Below are 19,560 nucleotides of genomic sequence, written 5' to 3'. Positions count from 1 at the left end.
AAATGAAGAAGAAACAAAAGCATGAAAAATAATGCTCCAAAAAAAAAACAGAAAAAATATGTTACAGAAAGAAAAATTACTCAAAAAAAAAAAAGCAAAACCCTGCTAGAATGAATATCCCACACGTTTTAGAGTTCTTTAATATATATACACTCTTGAAAGTTTTGCTTTGAATCACACACAAATTAAATTGTTGTCGGGCTGTGTATGTTTTTATTTTAAGAGAGAAAAATCGAGCTAAGAGGCAAAACAATAATTTGATTAATTACCATTGGCAGCTTGGTATTCCACTGTTTGAGTCTCTCGCTCCCAAGCTTTCCAACTCCTAATCTGTTGATTAATCAAGTAATCAATCGGTCAATAATGGTGAAAAAATAATTAGGGAAGCAAAACCTTCATGAAAAGTGGATCATGCTTGATTAGCATTAATTATACATTTCAACAGATCAGGAGGACTAATTAAGTAGAAATAGATTGCTTTTTTTTTTTTCCAGACAACGCATGGAGTACAGGAAGTCAAGGGCAGTACTCCCCCAAGTCTGGGGCCAACTTCACGGCAACTTGGCAAGTTCTGGTCCAAATATTATAGTATACAGTATACACAAAACAAGCCTAGACCATCAATATCCAAACCCCTTCAAATTAAAGAACATAAAGCCAGGTCAAACAAGCTCGAGGTGTCCACAGATTCCATTATCTTCTTTTGCATGGCCATGACTTGCTTGGAGGTTTTTCAAAGTCTTTTCTATTTGACAATATATATATATATATATATATATATATATATATATATCAGTTATATTATTACTAGTTGTCTGCCCGTGAATATCTTTTCAAATTAATTTTTAAACACAAGAGAAGAGATTTTTATATATCATATAACGAGAAAAAAGTTATGTCGCAGTAACTATAATCCAAGAATTATCAGCTGGTTCCATTTAAAGTCTGAAAGAGTATGATGCAGTACAAAGGCTAATGTTATGTTACCTTTGCCCTTCCCAAGGCCATAGTAAGAACGGTGTGGAGTATTTTGCATGATTGCGATCACACAGATGAATATATTGAGCTGATTGACCCCGCTTTGTGATATAAGAGATGTCATTCCCTGAAACATTTAATCTACGGATTAGTTAGTGTTCTGTTGTTTGTGTGCGGTGTGCACCGCGCAAACAAGAAATCCTGAGATGGGATGTGCGTGCAAACCCTTGAGCCACAATAATCTGAGCCGGATTCAGCTGCCAAGATCCTTTTCCTGTGTTGCTTTGGTGGTTTTGGTTATGGTTTTGACGGCATGGTAGCATCCTGTTTGCAACCTTGTCAGATATGCAGATTTTGATGATGGATCTTTGAGTTACTGTCAAAATGAGTGACATGAACCCCAGCACCATGAGCACTGTGACCACCAGCCAAACAGAGATCGTCGTCAGTCCCTAACCAGGCCATCAATTATATGGGAGAATATATATTTAACTGTTCTAGCTATCATAAGCTGGCTCACCTGATTTGAGCTTCTCCAAAGCCTCATACAAGGCAGTCTTTCTGCTTTTTTTCAGCCACTGCAACAGTACAATTAATGGTCAAGGAGGTTCTTGAACTTGAAATCACATGATTTTCTAGTGCTTTGTTGGTGGTGGCATCTAAGAGTTGACTTACGTGGCTAAGGAGGTGGATCAAGTACTCAATGAATATGCCGGTGAAGATGAAGACGAAGCAAACGGTTGCCAGAGCCCAGGTGGGGGTGTCTTGCAAAGAGCGGTATGGGGTTGGACCTGTACTGCTTGCTCCTCCCACAGCCATGGTGGTTGCTGCTGCCGCCTTGTTCTTGGAGGAAACTTGAACATCATGGAGGTTGGGAGGATAATAAATATGTCTAGTATCGTGGGGCATGCTCTAAATTTAAGGAAAAGAAGACCAAGGACCGAGCATTGATTTGGGGAGGATCAAGACAAGGAATTGTTCAACCATGGGTTGCTAATTAACGAGACTTGGGCCAATGAAGTGAGGGGAGTAATGGAAGCTTGCACCAGTGAAGGTCTTATCTGCTGACTTTGAAAGGGCTCGCAATCAAACTGGTGGGTCACCTTCCAGACAGCAGTGCCCACTGCCGTTGCCTGACCCAAGTAAAGTCCGCGCTAGACCAGCCTCTGATCAGATTATAATAACAAATTCTGAATTGAAAAGGTATCAAGACCTTCAAGTTCAAAGTTCAACTCGTCAGATATATATATATATAAAAACTAATAAAAAAAATACTTTTTAAGTATCTTAAAAGACCCCATTTATAATTTCATCCAAGACATTCATTCACCTTTGTTGTAACCCATTTTTGGTCCCCATAAAAAAAATAATAAATACAAAAAAAAAAAAATCAAAGAAAGCTCAAAACAGTGCCGTTTTGAACGACACTGTTCCCCTTTCTTCCCCGCCGAACACACAGCAGCAAAGAAGGAAAAAGAATGCATATTTAATGACGCCGGTCCCTCAAGCCCACCGACCGCCGGTCCCTCTAGCCCACCGACCGAAGACATTGGCCGACCACCTACCGCACCGCCGAAACTGAGGTAGGCACGCCTGGACAGCCGCGCCCGACCAGCCGCCGCATGACCCGTTCCTTGGCTCCACAATGAAAAAAAACATGCTCACGGGCTCTATAAAAAGGGGGAGAAGAGAAGGGAGAGCAAAGAAAGAGGAGGAGAAGAGAAGGGAGAGACAGAGAGAAGAAAGTAGAAGAGAAGGGAGAGAGAGCGAAGAAGAAGAAGAAGCAGAGAAGAGAGTAAAACAGAGGAGAGAGAGAGAGGAAAACAGCACCGCCGGCCACCGCGAACAGCCAGTTCCGCCGCCGTCACCCCTGCCACATCAGTTGCTGCCAACATCACCACCGCTCCAGGTAGCCTTGCCCGTCGTTTTTTTGGTTGAGCTTCATCTGCATGCAGAACGTTTACGTTCTGCAGCAGATGAAGATTAATTAGCGAGTTACTGTGCATGTGCACAGTAACCTGCAGATTAATTCTCTGGTTACTGTGCACAGTGTAACCCCGGTTACTATGTGCACAGTAGCTAACCCATTCTTTGGGCCAGGTTCGGCCCAGCCCATATATTTGGGCCTGATTCGGCCCATTTCAAAAAAAAAATATTTTTTTTCAGCATTTTATTTTTCCATGTAATTTTTATGTCATTTTGATTAATATTTGGTGGTTTTTTTTTATGTTGTTAAAAATACAAAAATCTGATTTTAAATACCGGTTTTCGTCAAAAAAAAAAACTTCCAAAAATACAAAAAAATTGAAAAAAAGAGAAAAAATGTTTTTGTGCATACGGCCAAGTGTCTCAAAGCTAAAAAATTCATATTGTATTTTTCATACACCAAAAAAAATATTTTAGCATGCATTTTGGCTTTAATAACCAGTTTATTAAAGTCAAGAGAATATTGGCCAATGTTTCAAAAACAACAAAAATTTTACTTTGTTTGTCTCTTAGTATCCGGGGTATGACTTTACACGTAATGCATATTCCGGATATTTAATGCTTTTTTTTTTGCAATAGAACCTGGGGTATGACATTACACGTAATGCGTATTCCAGATATTTAATTCTTTTTGTTTGAACAATAGAACCCGGGGTATGACATTACATGTAATGCATATTTTGGACAATAGGAAACCACAACATGACTTAGATTTTATTAGACAAAACAATGCAGCCTACCTTAGGTAGGGCGTAGTTGGGGTGCTAACACCTTCCCTTTACGCAACCAGTCTCCGTACCTGATCTCTAAAGACCAGTAAGGGTTCCTAGTAACCAGAATACTAGGTGGCGACTCCCTGTCCATTTTTTTACCTTAGAGACAAAGAACTCCTTGTCTCACCATATTTTCCATGCCAAATAGACAACATACCACACCCTCATGAAGGGTTGGGGGTGGACGATCGCCGCGCCGCCGCACACGTGCGACAGAATGGCGACTCCACTGGGGACTTTGTGGACTAAGCTTTGTTTTTGTCTGATAATTGTGTTTTATTGTTGTGGTTTGCTTGTTTATTTTTAAATATGCATTTTCTATATATTTGTTCATATTTAGTTGCGCGTTTTAATTTCTGTACATATTTATCTGATGCATCACATAGTTACTTTTTTTAAAACACACACAAGCTTCAGGTTAGGAGGGGGACTAGCAGCTTACCTTACGACTTTTAGTCAAGGTTTAAGTTTGTGTAAACCCCAACTTTTCGTTGAGTGCTTAGACTGGTAATGGTTGGTACACGTACCATCTCATTGCCTACAAGCCCCCATATTGCCTCCACGAGGGCGATCACTGGGACAACGAGAGTCCCTTTTTTAGAGACCAAATAGTAAACCTACCTTTTGTCTCACTTAAAAAGATTAGAACCAGCCTTTAGGATGTATGCTCCGTATACATTGTTTTGCATCCGAGCAAGCCCTTCTTGAAGCATCTTGAACTCCAGACTTTTGGGTGACACAATGACCGTCGCTCAGAAAATTTTCATTTGTGCAAGAATCAAGATTCTTGTTTCATCATACAAGAGTTGCGACTATATGTCACCCCTCGAAGGGCGAGTTTGTCATATAGATTACATGTTCATACATTTAACATGCATACATGTCAGATTGAAATATAGGTCCCCAAAAAAATGTACAACACCCGACTTCGAGCAAGAAACATGGAAGATGAAGAGCGTGCTCAACGTGATGCCTATTTGCACGAAGAGTTGGAGTCTTTGAACAAAAGCTTGACTCACCTCTAGCTTACTCGAGCATATATGGAGAAATGCCTCTGGTGAAGGTCCTTCCAATTGACCTATCATTTTTGTTCAAGCCCCAACAAAGACTCAACCTGAAGAAATTGAGGGCCCACATGATCAAGAGCCTCAACACAATTTAAAGGGGAATTGCATCACCGTTGTAGAATGGAGCCTGTTCTTTCTCTGCCAAAATAACTACCTCAGTTTGATCATGCCTCCAAAAACTTGATTTTTTGTTTCAACCTATTCTAGTTTTTGTTGGTCATTTGGCTAAAAAATTTCCACAAGACTTTCCTTGTCCACTAAGCCTTTCTTGTTAATAAAATCATGTGTTTTGTTGTGTTCATCACATGCCTTCATTTTTGTTGTTTCATGCAAATAACACATTGAGCATAACCTTTAAGCATGAAACCATCGCGCCTAAAATCTTGTGGTGCATTTCCCTTTTCTTCCAAAACTATGTATGATCGCATGTGAGGATTTTTGGGAATTCAAAGTTTAGTACAAAAACAGAAATCATGTTGACGTTTGTCCGAAATAAACAAGTTCTGGAAATTCAGGTGATTCCTTAGAGAGGTAACCATACACCTAGAAAAACCAAAAAAAAAAAAAAAAAAAAACATGAAGTGATTCCAAAAGCTGGGTTTTATTTGCATGAATAATGAGAAATCACATTGCATACTCGCATGAAAGCAAGGCTTACCGATCCTAAATGCATGCATTTGAGATGAAGAAAGGCCATCTTTGATAATCCTTTCACAAGGCTGAAATATATCATTTGCAGTCCCCTTTTGAGCCTAATACATTTTCTTGAAAAAATAACCCTGGCTAGGATCACACCCCTACACTGGGGGGCAAGTGCAAAAAAATCCATAATGATTGAAAGTGCCCAAATAACTCTTGGGGGCATGAAAAAGTCTTCAAACAATGAAAGTGCCCAAACAATACTGGGGGGCATAAAAGAAAATTCTCAATCATCAAAGGTGCCCATACAAAGTTAGGGGGCATGAAGAAAAATCCAAAGGATCCAAAAATTTTGATCAAAAATTACAAGGCCAATGCCATGATGCTCAAAATCAAATGAAGAAAACAAAAACAAAGAGAAAGAGCCCAAGCCCAACACTGGGGGGGCACCGTGGACCATTTTACAAATCAATTCTAAGGTCCAAAAATGTATGAACAAAAGAGTTTGGGATATAAGCACTTGTGATCCTTAGTCTTAAAGTCCCTTAAACACCTTTTGAGTCTGCAACATATCCTTTCTTTGTAACTAATAACTAAAGCCTACATTATGTGCCTGATAAAGCCCTTTCTGATCAAAGACAAGCAATCTGGATCGATATGCAGTGCTTTCTCGTGCGAGTCAAATCATTATTCATGCAAATAAAATAAATGCTTTGAATCAATTCGGTTCTCAATAACCCTCAAATTGACATTTAAACCTTTTGTGACCAACCAGATGTCACCTTCATCTTTAAACAAAAGCAAAAAGCTTTCATCACGTCAAGAAACCTGTCCATAGGAATCACTTGAATTTTTGAGAACAAGTTTATCTTGAACCAATATCAAAATCATTTTTGTGAGTGGCATAACTTTGAAGTTCCAAAAATTTTGCATGAAAACATTTCATTGTACAAAAAAAAAAAACCCAAACTTACTTTCACATATCCTCACCCCAAACTAAACCCAAGTTGAACACTTTGGGGGGCATGATCAAGCTGGGGGGCAATCAAAAACACATGGTAGGGCTGGCTCCATGATTCCTGTTCTAAGGAAAATGACGGGCAAAATTGGTAACTCTACTTGTTGGGGTGAAGGACAAAGATGTATGATGACATCAAACCCTTCCCAGAGGTCAAGATCACAATATGTAACCCGAGTAAGCAAAAGTGGAAAAGCCATCGAAGTTTACTACCAACACTACAACTTTTAAGAGAAAACAAAGACACCATGAAGAAATGGGGGCCTATATTTCTCAGGTAAGTATACATGCATATCAATCATAATGCATTTGCTTTTCAACATTGACAATCATTGCTTCAACCTCATCCCTTTGGTAGTGCGTTTTCTAACCCTACCTCCTTTTGAGTGCGCCTTTGAGCCCTCACCTCCATATTGAGTGCGCCTTTCAGCCCTCATCCCTTTGGTAGTGCGTTTTCTAACCCTACCTCCTTTTGAGTGCGCCTTTGAGCCCTCACCTCCATGTTGAGTGCGCCTTTGAGCTCTCATCCCTTGGGTAGTGCGTTTTCTAACCCTACCTCCTTTTGAGTGCGCCTTTGAGCCCTCACCTCCATTTTGAGTGCGCCTTTGAGCCCTCATCCCTTTGGTAGTGTGTTTTCTAACCCTACCTCCTTTTGAGTGCGCCTTTGAGCCCTCACCTCCATTCTGAGTGCGCCTTTGAGCCCTCATCCCTTTGGTAGTGCGTTTTCTAACCCTGCCTCCTTTTGAGTGCGCCTTCGAGCCCTTACCTCCATTCTAAGTACGCCTTTGAGCCCTCTCCTCCATTTTGAGTGCGCCTTTGAGCCCTCATCCCTTTGGTAGTGCGTTTTCTAACCCTACCTCCTTTTGAGTGCGCCTTTGAGCCCTCACCTCCATGTTGAGTGCGCCTTTGAGCTCTCATCCCTTGGGTAGTGCGTTTTCTAACCCTACCTCCTTTTGAGTGCGCCTTTGAGCCCTCACCTCCATTTTGAGTGCGCCTTTGAGCCCTCATCCCTTTGGTAGTGCGTTTTCTAACCCTACCTCCTTTTGAGTGCGCCTTTGAGCCCTCACCTCCATTCTGAGTGCGCCTTTGAGCCCTCTCCTCCATTTTGAGTGCGCCTTTGAGCCCTCATCCTTTTGGTAGTGCGTTTTCTAACCCTACCTCCTTTTGAGTGCGCCTTCGAGCCCTTACCTCCATTCTAAGTGCGCCTTTGAGCCCTCACCTCCATGTTGAGTGCGCCTTTGAGCTCTCATCCCTTGGGTAGTGCGTTTTCTAACCCTACCTCCTTTTGAGTGCGCCTTTGAGCCCTCACCTCCATTGTGAGTGCGCCTTTGAGCCCTCATCCCTTTGGTAGTGCGTTTTCTAACCCTACCTCCTTTTGAGTGCGCCTTTGAGCCCTCACCTCCATTCTGAGTGCGCCTTTTGAGCCTCTCCTCCATTTTGAGTGCGCCTTTGAGCCCTCATCCCTTTGGTAGTGCGTTTTCTAACCCTACCTCCTTTTGAGTGCGCCTTCGAGCCCTTACCTCCATTCTAAGTGCGCCTTTGAGCCCTCTCCTCCATTTTGAGTGCGCCTTTGAGCCCTCATCCCTTTGGTAGAGCGTTTTCTAACCCTACCTCCTTTTGAGTGCGCCTTTGAGCCCTCACCTCCATGTTGAGTGCGCCTTTGAGCTCTCATCCCTTGGGTAGTGCGTTTTCTAACCCTACCTCCTTTTGAGTGCGCCTTTGAGCCCTCACCTCCATTTTGAGTGCGCCTTTGAGCCCTCATCCCTTTGGTAGTGCGTTTTCTAACCCTACCTCCTTGTGAGTGCGCCTTTGAGCCCTCACCTCCATTCTGAGTGCGCCTTTGAGCCCTCTCCTCCATTTTGAGTGCGCCTTTTGAGCCCTCATCCCTTTGGTAGTGCGTTTTCTAACCCTACCTCCTTTTGAGTGCGCCTTCGAGCCCTTACCTCCATTCTCAGTGCGCCTTTGAGCCCTCTCCTCCATTTTGAGTGCGCCTTTGAGCTCTCATCCCTTTGGTAGTGCGTTTTCTAACCCTACCTCCTTTTGAGTGCGCCTTTGAGCCCTCACCTCCATGTTGAGTGCGCCTTTGAGCCCTCATCCCTTCGGTAGTGCGTTTTCTAACCCTACCTCCTTTTGAGTGCGCCTTTGAGCCCTCACCTCCATTTTGAGTGCGCCTTTGAGCCCTCATTCCCTTTTGGTAGTGCGTTTTCTAACCCTACCGTCCTTTTGAGTGCGCCTTTTGAGCCCTCACCTCCATTCTGAGTGCGCCTTTGAGCCCTCATCCCTTTGGTAGTGCGTTTTCTAACCCTACCTCCTTTTGAGTGCGCCTTTGAGCCCTCACCTCCATTCTGAGTGCGCCTTTGAGCCCTCTCCTTCATTTTGAGTGCGCCTTTGAGCCCTCATCCCTTTGGTAGTGCGTTTTCTAACCCTACCTCCTTTTGAGTGCGCCTTCGAGCCCTTACCTCCATTCTAAGTGCGCCTTTGAGCCCTCACCTCCATGTTGAGTACGCCTTTGAGCTCTCATCCCTTAGGTAGTGCGTTTTCTAACCCTACCTCCTTTTTGAGTGCGCCTTTGAGCCCTCACCTCCATTTTGAGTGCGCCTTTGAGCCCTCATCCCTTTGGTAGTGCGTTTTCTAACCCTTCCTCCTTTTGAGTGCGCCTTTGAGCCCTCACCTCCATTCTAAGTGCGCCTTTGAGCCCTCATCCCTTTGGTAGTGCGTTTTCTAACCCTACCTCCTTTTGAGTGCGCCTTCGAGCCCTTACCTCCATTTTGAGTGCGCCTTTGAGCCCTCTCCTCCATTTTGAGTACGCCTTTGAGCCCTCATCCCTTTGGTAGTGCGTTTTCTAACCCTACCTCCATTCTGAGTGCGCCTTTGAGCCCTCACCTCCATGTTGAGTGCGCCTTTGAGCCCTCATCCCTTTGGTAGTGCGTTTTCTAACCCTACCTCCTTTTGAGTGCGCCTTTGAGCCCTCACCTCCATTCTGAGTGCGCCTTTGAGCCCTCACCTCCATTCTGAGTGCGCCTTTGAGCCCTCATCCCTTTGGTAGTGCGTTTTCTAACCCTACCTCCTTTTGAGTGCGCCTTTGAGCCCTCACCTCCATTCTGAGTGCGCCTTTGAGCCCTCTCCTCCATTTTGAGTGCGCCTTTGAGCCCTCATCCCTTTGGTAGTGCGTTTTCTAACCCTACGTCCTTTTGAGTGCGCCTTTGAGCCCTTACCTCCATTCTAAGTGCGCCTTTGAGCCCTCACCTCCATGTTGAGTACGCCTTTGAGCTCTCATCCCTTGGGTAGTGCGTTTTCTAACCCTACCTCCTTTTGAGTGCGCCTTTGAGCCCTCACCTCCATTTTGAGTGCGCCTTTGAGCCCTCATCCCTTTGGTAGTGCGTTTTCTAACCCTACCTCCTTTTGAGTGCGCCTTTGAGCCCTCACCTCCATTTTGAGTGCGCCTTTGAGCCCTCATCCCTTTGGTAGTGCGTTTTCTAACCCTACCTCCGTTTGAGTGCGCCTTTGAGCCCTCACCTCCATTTTGAGTGCGCCTTTGAGCCCTCACCTCCATTTTGAGTGCGCCTTTGAGCCCTCATCCCTTTGGTAGTGCGTTTTCTAACCCTACCTCCTTTTGAGTGCGCCTTTGAGCCCTTACTTCCATTTTGAGTGTGCCTTTGAGCCCTCATCCCTTAGGTAGTGCGTTTTCTAACCCTACCTCCTTTTAAGTGTGCCTTTGAGCCCTCAACTCATTCCAAGTGTGCCTTTGAGCCACCACCAGTCAGGTAGAGTGTTTTGTAACCCTACCTCCTTTTGAGTGCGCCTTTGAGCCCTCACCAACATTTTTTCTGGGTAGGTCACCCATTACAATGCGACCAATTCTCCATGTTTTATATCTGGGTAGGTCACCCATTACAATGAGACCACACTTCACATTCTTTCCTTTTTTTCGGGTTAAAGGGGATTGGCGAAAGGAATCTCAGTTTAGCCCAACCATACACAGGACTTTGGGTCCGGTTGAAGTTTTAGGTTAATCAAATTTTGAGACGACCAGTTTCGGAAGACCAATGTTATTTTTTCTTTACAACACTTACTATGCACAAATCTTTGCTCCGTAAGCATTGTAAAGAGGTGGGCAACTATTGTAACCCATTTTTGGGTCCCCATAAAAAAAAATAATAAATACAAAAAAAAAATCAAAGAAAGCTCAAAACAGTGCCGTTTTGAACGACAATGTTCCCCTTTCTTCCCCGCCGAACACACAGCAGCAAAGAAGGAAAAAGAATGCATATTTAATGACGCCGGTCCCTCAAGCCCACCGACCGCCGGTCCCTCTAGCCCACCGACCGAAGACATTGGCCGACCACCTACCGCACCGCCGAAACTGAGGTAGGCACGCCTGGACAGCCGCGCCCGACCAGCCGCCGCATGACCCGTTCCTTGGCTCCACAATGAAAAAAAACATGCTCACGGGCTCTATAAAAAGGGGGAGAAGAGAAGGGAGAGCAAAGAAAGAGGAGGAGAAGAGAAGGGAGAGACAGAGAGAAGAAAGTAGAAGAGAAGGGAGAGAGAGCGAAGAAGAAGAAGAAGCAGAGAAGAGAGTAAAACAGAGGAGAGAGAGAGAGGAAAACAGCACCGCCGGCCACCGCGAACAGCCAGTTCCGCCGCCGTCACCCCTGCCACATCAGTTGCTGCCAACATCACCACCGCTCCAGGTTAGCCTTGCCCGTCGTTTTTTTTTTTTGGTTGAGCTTCATCTGCATGCAGAACGTTTACGTTCTGCAGCAGATGAAGATTAATTAGCGAGTTACTGTGCATGTGCACAGTAACCTGCAGATTAATTCTCTGGTTACTGTGCACAGTGTAACCCCGGTTACTATGTGCACAGTAGCTAACCCATTCTTTGGGCCAGGTTCGGCCCAGCCCATATATTTGGGCCTGATTCGGCCCCATTTTCAAAAAAAAAAAAAAAAATTTCAGCATTTTATTTTTCCATCTAATTTTTATGTCATTTTGATTAATATTTGGTGGTTTTTTTTTTATGTTGTTAAAAATACAAAAATCTGATTTTTAAATACCCGGTTTTCGTCAAAAAAAAAAACTTTCCAAAAATACAAAAAATTGAAAAAAAGAGAAAAAAATGTTTTTGTGCATACAGCCAAGTGTCTCAAAGCTAAAAAATTCATATTGTATTTTTCATACACCAAAAAAAATATTTTAGCATGCATTTTGGCTTTAATAACCAATTTATTAAAGTCAAGAGAATATTGGCCAATATTTCAAAAACAAACAAAAATTTTACTTTGTTTGTCTCTTAGTATCCGGGGTATGACTTTACACGTAATGCATATTCCGGATATTTAATGCTTTTTTTTTTGCAATAGAACCTGGGGTATGACATTACACGTAATGCGTATTCCAGATATTTAATTCTTTTTGTTTGAACAATAGAACCCGGGGTATGACATTACATGTAATGCATATTTTGGACAATAGGAAACCACAACATGACTTAGATTTTATTAGACAAAACAATGCAGCCTACCTTAGGTAGGGCGTAGTTGGGGTGCTAACACCTTCCCTTTACGCAACCAGTCTCCGTACCTGATCTCTAAAGACCAGTAAGGGTTCCTAGTAACCAGAATACTAGGTGGCGACTCCCTGTCCATTTTTTTACCTTAGAGACAAAGAACTCCTTGTCTCACCATATTTTCCATGCCAAATAGACAACATACCACACCCTCATGAAGGGTTGGGGGTGGACGATCGCCGCGCCGCCGCACACGTGCGACAACCTTCAACCTACTCTCCATTGAAGAGGCACAAAACAATTATTTAGAGATTGTTTATAAGAGTTGAAACACAAGTAATTCAAAGCCTAACGATCAAGATCATGATCATATGCATATATGCATGGAACATTAATCCCGGCCTTGGGTAGTGAGAGCTGAGAACCTCATGAATCATGATCTTGTGTGTCATAACTCAATTTTTTATCATTTTATTTTTATTATTTTATTTATTGACAAGGATAAAAAATTGATGAAAAAATAATAATTATGAAAAAATAAATAAAAAATGAATTAAAATTTGGGTTAATGGCAAAATGATTGGAAGTTTTGGGGTTTAATTAAACTTTGAAATTAATCTAATTAAGCTTGAAATTAATTTAATTAATCCAATTAAGGGTTTTATTGGACAATTGATAAGTTTTGAAACTTAATTGAGCTTGGAATTAATTTAATTTATCCAATTAAGGGTTTAATTGGAGAATCGATAAGTTTTGAGACTTAATTGGACTTTGGATTTAATTAAATTAATGAAATTAGGGACTTAGTTGAAGAATATCAAAGTTTAGAGTTTAATTGGGGTCCAAATTGCAAAACTTAAAATCCAAGGACCAGCTTGAAAATGACGCGGAAATACAAGGATCCAATTACATTTTATCCAGGGTCTTGATTGCATGATTTCAGAACTTCAGTGACTAGATTGCAAATGGCATTCCCATCACACAAACGGCCGCCGTTTCTAGAAAACCAACCATCGCCTCTTCATCTCCTTCCACAGGAACGGTTTCTGCAGTAATGGCTTTGAAGCCGTTTCAATTGCAGAGATGCTTGGCATTCCCTGGCTATAAAGCCAGAGAAGATGAGAGAGCGCGAGGAGAGGTGGAAGAAAACACAGCACAGAGAGGGCGAAAAAAATACCCAGGGAAAGAAACAGAACCAGTGGGGAATTTTGGGGATGAAAAAGAGAGCATAAATCCAGAGCAAAAAATAGAGACAAACGCCATCAAAAAACCAGAGGGCCAACGTTAACATCTCCATCTTCTCGAACGCAGGGGACAGAGAGAAGAACAAAAACAGAGGAAATTCCAAGAAACAGAGAGGCTAGCAGAAGGGGAGAACAAGAGAGAAGTAATACACAAAGACGAGTATTGGCTCTGTCACTGCCTTTGTCCCTGCAAACAACGAAAACCCAGAATCAAAGCAAATTCCCAGCAAGCCGGCCTCTTCATCATCTTCTCGGTTTCAAAAGCCGCTGAACAAACAAAAGGAGCACGCAGACAAGTGAACATAGAAGGAAGATAAAGGGGAGCAATAGGCGAGAATCCATTCGTGCTGCAAGCACCTTCGCCTCCCGAAGCAAGTACGCTCTTTCCTTTCTCCTTTCATTCTCTGCATATTGTGTTTCTAAACACTGCGCGAAGGTAATTTAATTACCTTCGCATAGTGCAGCACGTGTGAATTTACTTCACGCGTGCAGGACGTAGCCCAGCCAGGTCTAGCCTAGCCCATGTGGGCTGAGCTGGGCCCAGCCCAAAAAAAATTAGAAAATAAAAAAAATAAAAAAAATAAAAAAATAAAAAAAATAAAAAAAAATGTGTATGCATGAATAAAAATAATATAAATTTATTGGTTTATTCACTGACGCCAGAGTCAGGAATAAAAATACCAGTTTAAATTTATATTATTTTATTTTGTTTAGCTAAAAAATAAAAAATGTATGCATGCGTAAAAAATAAATTTATTTTTATTTATTTATTCATTGGTGCTAGAGTAGGGAATAAAAAAATATATTTGATCTAATTTTTGTCGTAGCTACGAATTTTTACCAACGCCAAAGTTGGAATTATTCGAGCTCGAATATTCACTGGCACCAGAGTCAGGAATATTATAAGCAAATCATCACAGCATAAATTAATAAATATTTAGCAATTTAAGACAAAACCAACAATGCAGTCTGCCTTAAGCAGAACGTTTAAGGGGTGATAATATCTTCCCTTTTACGTAACCAATCCCGAGTCATAGAATCTCTGTTAACTAGTTAGGGTTCCTAGTGACCATAATATTAGGTAGCAACTCCTCAAACGAGACATTTTTTCCTAAAAGAACCGAATGCGAGAAACCTGTTTTTTTTTCATAATTTATTCAAGAGAATTATTTTTAGAGCCGCCGCGATATCGGGTGCGACACTGTGTGTAATATATTATTATATAGATAGATAGATTGTGAGTTGAAATGATAGCAAGAAGAGTTCCTGGCTATATATATTCAAAAGGACGGGTGATGCTGAGTTCAAAGAGCAGGTTTACACGAGTAGTTCACAACCTGACCAAGTTTCAGTATTCCAACAATGAATTAAAAATTGATTTTCCAAGATAAGACTTTGTTGGTAATTAAAACAATAAAAGAAACGTGACCAACTCTAACCTCCTTTAGATATTATCATGGAAAACTTCGATTTGCACCCTAAAGTTTTCGGTTTACTTATTTATTTGGTCCTTGTTGCTTTATGTTTTGGCCACTAGATGTTGAGAAAGAAAAAGAAAAAGAAAATCACCAAAAAATAAATATTGAAGATAGAAAAGTGTTTGAATGTTGATATTTGACCACGGAAAAAAAATCACCCTAAAGCTACGGCTAGCAGGGTCTCACGTAACGCGGGCTGCAGAACCAGGGGCAGGAAATGATGGAGTGTGCTGGTTTGAAAAATAATTTTAATTAATTTTTTAAAATAATTTTTATTTAAAAATATATTAAAATAATATATTTTTTTTTTATTTTTAATATTAACATATTAAAATGATTTAAAATACTAAAAATATTAATTTAAAATAAAAAAATAAAAATATTTAAATTTTAAAAGCAAACAGGACTAATAGATACACACCCGAGAACAAATGTACACCGAGAACAAATGTACATCATCTGTACAAGGAAAAAAAAGCTTTAGCTTTGAAAGATATAATTTAATTAATTAGATCTTGAGTTTGTTTTTTATAAATTACTAGTTTAAGTCTCACAAATCTCAAAATCACTGAAAATTTACTTGATCATTAATTTAAAGGCTCAGCCCATAAAATTAATTAAAATAAATATAACCAGAAAGCTAGCTAGACAAACAAATAAAAACACCAAAAAAGTGTTGCCCAGTCTGCCACCCTTGGATTGTTGGCCAACAGAGGGTCTATGGATCCTACTCATGGGTGACAAGAACTAGTTCATCTGAGCATAAGAGTTCGATATTCAATCGTGCCTTTCGCTTTATTGTTCGAATAAAACGCAGGAAAAAAAAAAAAAAAAAAAACACTCCTTTCTGTATAGTTGCTTTTCTTCGAAAAGCTGCCTCGTATTCTTTTAAAAAAGAAAAAAAGTGGGGAACAAATAGTCATTGCCTCGATGGCCAAAAACCTCATTGCCCTAAGAAAACTAACTGTACAATGGCCCCATACCAAAACTTTTCGGAGAGCTGTAGCAGCAGCTCCATCAATGAGCAAAGAGCACTACAGAGATGATATCTTACCTCTACCAAGAAACGAAAAGGAAAATTAAAACTCCATTACTGTCGAGTTAGGCTAAGCAAAGGAACCAATGCACTTGGAGCGAACTTCCGAGCAAAGAGGTAGCAAACAGATGTCATTTCTGAATTATAGGAACATTGTGTGCCATTATTCCGAATGGACTGTATAAAGTCTTCGGTAATATTACCACCACTGTATGTTGCTGGGTGCGGTCCTCCGATGGACCAATCGACCATGTCACACTCCGGTTTGAATTAAGTGACCCGTGGAACATGTTCAGGTAAGTAGGAATAAAATGCTCGTCAGGATAGCAAGCAGGCCTACAATATTTCTTGAAGATAGTGTAGTACTTGGTGTCTGAAACTATATAAACAGCCAGGTCACGTTGGATCTCAAACCACTGTGACCCTTTCCTCCATTGGTACAGATGAATATCAGGAAGCATTTTCCGGCTGTAGCGGCCGCGTCCATAGCGGCTGGGTTCATCATATGACTCGACAAAGCTGTATTCTGAACGAATGAGATACTTGTAGACAGTAGGGAAATTGTAGATTGGGATGCAGCTCTCGGACAGAAGAACAAAACGTTCATTTGAGAAATCCAGTAGGGCATTGGCTAGAAGGCGCTTCTCAGCATCAACCAGGGATACTGATCCCCATTCAACATCCTGGAGAGGAGAAAAAAAATAATAAATTCATATGCAAACACAAGACATCACTTCTGTTTGCAATTACACAAAGCAAATAACGCAATTACAAGCCCGACAAAATCTGCTAGTTAGTCCATAACAAACAATTCGTTTCTAGTAACCAGAGAAGTTCATCAACAAATAAAAAACACCAACAGAATGCATCTTATTATGCCAACCACAGTGATTGTGGAGCATAACTGCAGAATGCATCCAATATCAACTTTTCTTGCCAATGCAAAGTGGCAAGATAGTTAATCGCATGCATTTTGTATGCTGGTGAGTATCTGTAATGGACATCCACGTATAAGTTAATCGCGGGCATTTAGATGATTGCGAAGAGCTTCTCCATGCAAGATCCATAGAGTGATTTGACATGGAAGAAAATGATTTGTTATTGCAGTGCATGATCTCAGGAGCAGTCCATTCAACCTTCAAATTGATGTTTCATGCGATCCTGGTATTTATTATGCTGCTATATTCTTAAGCTACAACAATTAGATGGGAATGAATGAAATGGACCAGCTGAAAGGTGATCATATGGTTGTTTTTACACTGCCTCAAGAGAACCACAAATGCCCAAAACATTATAAAAGATAATCTTGTCAGAAATGGTCAAAAAGATTCACCAAGCTTCTATCTATATTATACCAAAGGAAAGCAAGACAAAGCTTGCAGAAATTATTTCCAGAAGTAATACTCCATCAAAACCACACCACAATAGTGGAGAATTATAACACTAGAACATGAGAAGAAGAGAGCTAAGGGAAAAGGATGTGTATCCATACAAATTGTGCGCATGTGTACAGAAACAAATTGTGGAAAATTCATCAACAAACTTTCTCCAGAAAAGACATTTACATGCAAATTCATTAACATTTAGAATATTTATGCAGCTTTTACATAGGGGTTAAGGACTTCCTCACGCGGGAAGACTTTTAAGCAAAAGTATCTGTTCCCTTAATTATTTTTTATTCCTATTTAGTTTTAGAAAATATTTTTCCTGTTTTTATTTTTCATTTTTAAATTCAGTTTAGGAAAACAAATTTTGAGATTGGTAATTTTACTTTTCCTATTCAGTTTAGGAATCTCTATAAAAACTCTATAATTATTGATTGAAATTCTTTTCCTTTTTAAGATGGACCAAAAACTAGTATAAAGGGTTGTTTATCTTAGAATTCTTCGGAGGGAAATTATTTAGCAATAAAGTTTCAAATTAAGTCTTGTGTAAATATTTAGTAATAAAGTTTCAAATTTAAAAGATTTTGTGTAGTGACCCTACTCCTAGAATTCTATCTTGCATCATTTCCCTTGACAAATAATGCACTTGTAATTGTTGTCTATTGAGGTTTAGCTTGCTTTTCATAAAACAAAAAAAAAAAAAATTGATTTCAAATTAATTGAAAAATAAATTTTAAAAAAAAAAAACATTATTTTCATGCATTTCTTAAAAAAAAAAAAAAAAAAAAAAAAACACTTTGAAAAACAATATCTACCACAATCTCAAACTCCACCTAATTTCCTACCCCAACCCCCAAATCCCAAAGCTGAATAGGCCACTAATCTGATCACCGGTGAGCACGCACAACTCATAAGCTAATCTAGCCCTTTCCAACTCAATATAAAAAGATACTACATCTACAGAATCCATATCATGGAAATTTCAACTATATTGCTAATAGATATCAGAATAAACAGATATAATAAACTAACCATGTGGCTTTGGATACATACCTTGCTTGGAATCATTCTTCCATAGAATGGAGAATCACTGGAAACATTGAGCACATAATCATGAGGATTATGGACATAGATGGAGAAATACTGGTCATGACCCCTAAAGAACCTCTCCCACAAAGGCAGCAAGTGGCAAAGGTCCTCTAGTCAAAAACATGAAAGCAACTTTAGGTACTCTGTCAAAGGGATACCCTTTCTTTTGTGGCAACAGAGAAGCCCTCCAAAAGACCTGATCGTCAGTCATGCTATGAAATCACGTTGTCTGGATGAACAACCTCTCCATATTCAAAAAAAATCAACCTTCTCCCGAGGCTTCACAACTGTACAATTATTATCAGATAGCTTTGCTGAAGCAATGTTGTTTGTGAGAAACAGCTGTGCTTGCGAAGTAAAGTAATGGTTGATGTGAGAACTGGTAGCTAAGCCTAGAATCACACCAGCAACAAAAATCACCAACAACGACAATATCTGAACCAGTTTAAGCAAATCCCATGAGCTTTTCAGGTCCTTCTTCTTTATCCCCTCTATTCCTTGCCATCTATTTCCCTTTCTCTCTCACTTTTCATTCAATAAGTCAATACCCCAATCACTGATTCCCAATAATCTCTCAATTCTTTTCCTCAATCAAAGCTCAACTCTTTCCCTGCAAAACTTGAACCCAGAAAAATAAATCCTAACCATCAACAAGCAACCCAGAGAAGACACAACTTTCAGTGATGCTGAAAGAATATAAGGAAAATCCACCAAGTAAAACACTGATTGAACCCCGAAAATCAAAGAAATCAAGAGTTTTGAAACCTGAGTTCTAAAATTATCCCACAAAAACAAAAGAAAAATTAGATCTTTGAATCAAGCCCAAATGGGAAACTCGAAGAATTCATAAAGAAAAGCAAAAGGGCCTAAATCACTAGAAAAAGAATATCGATTCAACACTTGGCATCAAGTCACCATACTCCACAAAGAGAGAAAGAGAGAAACTTTAAAGATGAGCGTTATGATAGAAAGCAGTGTGGTTGATTATGGAGAATGAAAAGAAAAGGTGGTTTAAGGAGAGATATAGGGATGCGGGGAATCAGAATCTGAGTCTTTGTTGTAATTGTGTAGGTGGAGACCAGGGGAGGAGAGAGAGGAAGCAAGAATAGGTGTACATGGAAGGAAGGAAGGAAGGAAGCAGTTGGCGTTTAGCCACCAAGTTGTTATTACGGTTAGTAAGAGTTAGAAACGGTCCACTACCTTTGTGCTGGTGCGAACCCATTGCCCTCGCCCCTTACTTTTCAAGCCTTCAAAAATGCAATCACTCCATTGTAGAACCTTTGAGAACCTAATAAGGTCGTGTGTTTTAGGTGCCGTTTGGTAATGCGGTAGGAACTGAGGTGCAGTCAAAACGCAAA

General features: G+C 40.6%; 1 protein-coding gene and 1 pseudogene across 1 annotated transcript; both read right to left on the bottom strand.

Annotated features, from left to right (window-relative positions):
* Positions 1-269: 269 nt before the first annotated feature.
* LOC118040195 (MLO-like protein 3) lies at positions 270-2,138 on the bottom strand. The gene is made up of 5 exons (XM_073407825.1): positions 1,654-2,138; positions 1,499-1,556; positions 1,204-1,393; positions 988-1,105; positions 270-330 (listed from the first exon to the last, which is right to left on the bottom strand). The coding sequence occupies exons 1-4, from the start codon at positions 1,885-1,887 to the stop codon at positions 1,099-1,101; spliced, it is 489 nt and encodes a 162-aa protein (XP_073263926.1). The 5' UTR covers positions 1,888-2,138; the 3' UTR covers positions 270-330; positions 988-1,098.
* A 13,375-nt stretch (positions 2,139-15,513) lies between these two features.
* On the bottom strand, positions 15,514-19,504 carry LOC118040188 (glycosyltransferase BC10-like; annotated as a pseudogene).
* Between the last annotated feature and the right edge of the window lie 56 nt (positions 19,505-19,560).

The sequence above is a fragment of the Populus alba genome, chromosome 3 (assembly GCF_005239225.2).
Source record: "Populus alba chromosome 3, ASM523922v2, whole genome shotgun sequence".
NCBI lineage: Eukaryota > Viridiplantae > Streptophyta > Magnoliopsida > Malpighiales > Salicaceae > Populus > Populus alba.
This window is presented reverse-complemented; position numbering and strand designations above follow the sequence as displayed.